The sequence below is a fragment of the Dysidea avara genome, chromosome 8 (genome assembly GCF_963678975.1).
Source record: "Dysidea avara chromosome 8, odDysAvar1.4, whole genome shotgun sequence".
Lineage (NCBI taxonomy): Eukaryota > Metazoa > Porifera > Demospongiae > Dictyoceratida > Dysideidae > Dysidea > Dysidea avara.
Window position 1 is genome coordinate 18,081,989 of NC_089279.1, and position 5,209 is coordinate 18,087,197.

A 5,209-nucleotide genomic window follows, 5' to 3' on the forward strand; every position below is an offset into this window, starting at 1 on the left:
CACTTCCTCTTCTGCCAGTATTTACAGTATTCTCATTACTTTTACCATCCTAATAATATGCCCCACAATAAAATGGTGTATCCCTAGATATCAGTTAGGTTAGCAACCACTGAAACCATGAATAGGAGCATCCATTAATAGTTGATTGAATGAACAAAGCAAACTGGACTTACAAACTGGGCTCATGAAGTAGACTTGAAACATAAACATAACTAGTTTTGTGTGAGCTGCAATTGCTGATACAGCTCTTCCTTATAGATCACAAAATCGGCATATGTATGCAGTAATTTGTTAGAAAAAACAATGGCAAGGAATAATGTTGTAACATAGATTCAGAAGTTTAGCTTGTAGATTGCTCTATGGACCTTTAGGATCCAATGATGGAAAAGTAATCCAATATGTTTAATCAAGCTCTCTCACACTACCCACCTGCTCAATAATAAATGGCTGTATTCACTATTAATGGTAGGGCATAGCCATATACCATCCCACAATGTTATATGTATTACAGGATATTTGAGTATTTTGTGGAATAACTATTGGCACACATTTTATTGAATATTCTGATAACTACTGCACACAACCTTCTTGATCTATAAGGAAGTAGAAGCTGTGTACAAGAGCTAAATAACAAGTTTTAGGAAAATTAGGAATTTAAAAAGTAAGGAAACAAGAGAGGTCGCCTATACCTGCAGTTATACTAGTGAACATTTAATCTCTATTTCAGTCTACACCTCAAGACCAAGACTGAATTCAGGGGCATGCAGAGGGGGTTTCCAAAGGTTTCCAGAAACCCCTTTTATTTTCATTTTTTTAAAGCACTATAGCTATATACCCTAAAAATTAATAATTACTTTTAAAAAAGTATATTTAGTGTAATACTACTAAATAACGCACAACATGTGCCACAATATTCAATAAAAGAGTGAAACACTCGTGATGAATTATCTAAACCTGCAGACTGACTGTAAGTATGATGGTAGTCAAGATAGCAGGCCAGGTGTTGCTGCAGTCCCAGATTCAACAATCTCCGATGGTTCACAAGCAGCTAGTGACCTCCAGCAGACAAGCACCAGTAATACGGTTAGCTGTTCACCCTCACTGGTCGGTGAAGGGCTTACAGTGGCTCCAACTGAACAGCACTCAGACTTTTCTGCAACGGCTTGTCTGCTGACTAGAGATTGCAAGGTCTTGCTTCAGCAAGATCTGTCTGAGGCACAGAAGTTGGACATTGTTTTGAATTTTGCTAAATTTAGCCCACCGCCTACTTACCAATTTCCAACTAGAATGGAGTATGGTAAAAGGCGGTCTTTTCAACCCCATTATTTACAGTCGTATTGGTGGTTAGGGTACTCTGTGCAGCTAGATGGTTGCTTTTGCTTACCTTGTTGCTTGTTTAGCTGTTCAACCGTAAATAGTTCTGTTCAGAAGCTGTTTACCAACTGGACAAAATTCAATGAGAAGGTAAAAGCACATGCAATGTCTGCTATGCACTCTAGGTCTGTTTTAGCTTTGAATAGCTTTAAGGAATCACATTCTGGTGCACAGCCCACTATAGATGTATCTTTTGAGACAAATAGGCAAGAGCTTTATGACCTTAATTACAAACGGCTGGATGAAATTTTAGGCTATGTTGTTTTGTGTGGAAAGCAGAACATAGCTTTCCGAGGGCATGATGATGCGGACACATCTTTAAGCACAAACAAGGGCAACTTCAAGGCTATCCTTGAATATAGAGCACTTGGAGATCCAGTGCTCCATCAACATCTTGCCATGGGTCCAAAGAATGCACAATACACTAGTGCAAAAACACAAAATGAGGTTATTTTGATTTGCAGAACACTCATCTTGCAAAAAATTGCAGATGAAGTGAAGGAGAATGATCTGTACTCCATCATTTGTGATGAATGCACAGACAGTGCTAACAAGGAGCAATTGTCACTGTCAGTTCGATATGTCAGTAGGGAGAAGGTGTGTGAATCTTTTGTAGGCTTCTTTGAGCTTGATGAGGGAGTAACTGGTGCAGCTGTTGCAGATGCTATTGAGACAGCAATTGCTGAATGCCACTTAGATCCAACAAAATTGAGGGGTCAGGCTTATGATGGAGCTAGCAACATGAGTGGGAAATACAAAGGATGTGCAGCAATCATACAACAAAAGTATCCCCAGGCTACGTATTCCCATTGCTGCTCCCATGTTTTGAATTTGGCTGTAGTAAATTCTTGCAGCTCAATTCAGGTACAAAACCTCTTTAGTGTTGTGGGTAAAGTGTTCAAGTTCTTTGATAACCACCCAAAACGCCAGTATACACTGAATGCCCATTCTACAGATTCCTGCAAATTAAAATCGTTGTGTAAGACTAGGTGGCTACAAAGGATTGATGCTCTCCACATATTTATGGACTCATTTGACAGCATCATTAAGTCCTTTGATAGCGTTACAAGCAATGCATCTAACTGGTCACGAGATTCTGTTGTGGACGCATTGTCTCTATCCAAGGCTATGCTTAATTTTGAGTTCATAGTAACTCTGCATGTTGTTGAGCGATATATGTCTTTCACAGAAAGCTTGACCACTTCATTGCAGGCCAGGGCTTTAGATATCCTTAAAGCAGTTCAGCACATTGCCACACTGACGCAGGTTTTAGCAGATGCTCGCTCAGATGTTGATAGCCAATTTCATACCCTTTTTGCTAGTGCATCAAAGTGTGCAAGGAAGTATGATGTTGCTATAGGTACCCCAAGGTGGTGTTCCAGACAAACTGCCCGTGAGAATCATCCTGGGGATACGACAGAGGAGTATTTTCGTAGATCACTGGCCATTCCCTTCCTTGACCATCTTAAAGCCGAAATTGAAACTCGATTCTCCTCTCATTCAGTTACTGCTATGAGATGCTTGGGTATCATTCCAACATGCTTTAATGCCAGTGACAAAGCTGATGATGAGAAACTGCTAGATTTCTTTAGAAGTGACATCAATTTTGTTTCTGCAGCTCTGGCTGAGCTTCAACTATGGCGTGCACACTTCAGAGATCAGGAAGATACGGCACTTCCTGACACTCCTCAAGCTTCACTATCACATGCAAGTCCATTGCTTTTTCCTAATGTGAGGAAAATGCTGATGCATATAATGGTGCTCCCTGTTACTTCCTGTGAAGCAGAGGGGTCATTTAGCACGTTGCGCCGGATTAAGACTTACCTGCGTTCCACAATGAATCAGGACAGGCTTAATGGACTAGCTCTATTAAATGTTTATAACTCTACAACGTACATACCATCTCTTCTTGAAGTTAGAACAGAATTTCTAAAAAAGAATCATAGAATAATGTATATAGAAAAACTTTAGATAGCTACGTAGCTATGTAGTTTTGTAGCTAATATACATGAGTGATTTCTATATTTTAATGTAACACCTTTGTAGGGGTAGTATATAGATATTAGTGTACATATTACAATTTGTAAGACTATTGCATCATATCATCATTGTAGTAAAGTAAATATGTCAGCTAAACAAGTATTGTTCATTATCAATTTTCATTTCTCATTAAGTTGCTGTTATGTGAACATATACAAAGGGAAATAACATGTATTCATCATGCAATGCACATTTTGTACACTTCTAATCCTTAAAAACCAAAAAATTTCCAGGGGGCTGCACCCCCTAACCCCCTGCTATCTGGGGGGCTGCACCCCCCAGCTCACACAACCTCCCTCTTGGAAACCCCTTTTGAAAATCCTAGGCACGCCCTTGGAATTAGGGATTAAACGTTCACTAGTATATCTGCAGGTGTAGGGGACCTCTCTTGTTTCTTAAAATCCCTAATTTTTCCTTAAACTTGTTTGTTTACTTTTTTTGTAACATTATTATGACTAGTGAACCCATGCATACCGCATCAACAGAAAGGCTGGCGTCAGAATTATTTTTTTCGTCTGAATCAGTGTCCCAGCTATCAAATACTGCTTCGAAAGTGCAGTGGCCATTACGCTTGGCTTTCAGCTATGCTCAGCCCGTTACACAGCGCTACAGACGAAAAACAGTAGAAGAAGTGCCTCTGCAACAATCCAGTCACCACGAAAATACAACGATTTGTGTGCCCCCAACTATTAATTACTGCCTCGAAAATGCAGTGGCCATTACACTTCACTTTTAACTATGTGTTCAACCCGTTACACAGCATTACAAATGAAGAACAGTGTTAAACTCATCTCTGCAATCAATCCAGTCACAATGGAAAATATGGACGATTCCTATTTACAAACTTATAGTGTAGGGAATCCATGCATCATGCTACCACGAATCGACCCTTGGGCTGTCAGCAAAAAGAAATGGGACACAAAGGAGGACAAAGGTAAGTCCATGATGTATGCATTGTATGTACTGCGGTATGCCAAAAGGCACGTCTCGGGACGAAGTGACATCAAACAGTGAAACAATCAAGCCCATAGCTTTAGCTGTTATTAAGTTATGCTTGCCTGAAGGCATCAGGTAGGCAGGCAGGTAGGCGGGCAAGCAGTAGAAAATTCCATTTAATAATTTTTATTAAATTTTGTAACAATTATTGGAAACCTTTAGGATTGTACTGAAGGCACTTTTGGGCTTGGTTATACCTAACCAATACTGCCAAGGTGCCAGGATGGAGTTGTGAAGCTGGCTTTAGGGTGATTTCTTTGGACAAATCACCATGATCTCTAATATACAGTACTACCGTACTGTATGATACCTAGTTCATTGCCCCTCAAGCGGATTTAAATGTGCACCCATTGAAATCCATCCATAGCATCTTCAATCCGGGGGCTACAGAGCTAAAACCACTGTCATTTTATTCAGGAAGCCCAGACATTTCAAACGGTATGTCATGTGAAGCCAAGAAAAGCAGCCAGGGAAACCGATATCACTTGGAATACACACAAGAAGTATAAAACATGTGTACTGTTTACATACCTGTGAAAAATCGCCCATGACTTTCGTCTGGTGATAGTACGCCACTGGAATAAAGTTGCGATGGCAAATCAATTGGTATACAGTATGGCAACATCACACATAACAAGATGTTGGCTCGGTTCTTATTTTCGCGTGACAGAAGGAACAGTCTGAGCAGACCAAGTTCCTTTGTTTCACAGTGCGTGAGTTCTGTGTGTTACTGTGAAACTTTTTAGACGACCGAGTAGGGTAAAGAGAGGTCTTTGAATGGCACATACTGTTTAGCATT

General features: G+C 40.1%; 1 protein-coding gene across 1 annotated transcript; it reads left to right on the forward strand.

The window, feature by feature from the left end:
• The first annotated feature begins 939 nt into the window (after positions 1-939).
• On the forward strand, positions 940-3,345 carry LOC136264826 (52 kDa repressor of the inhibitor of the protein kinase-like). Its single transcript, XM_066059591.1, has one exon. It carries the CDS (start codon positions 940-942, stop codon positions 3,343-3,345), a length of 2,406 nt encoding a protein of 801 aa, XP_065915663.1.
• Positions 3,346-5,209: the final 1,864 nt, after the last annotated feature.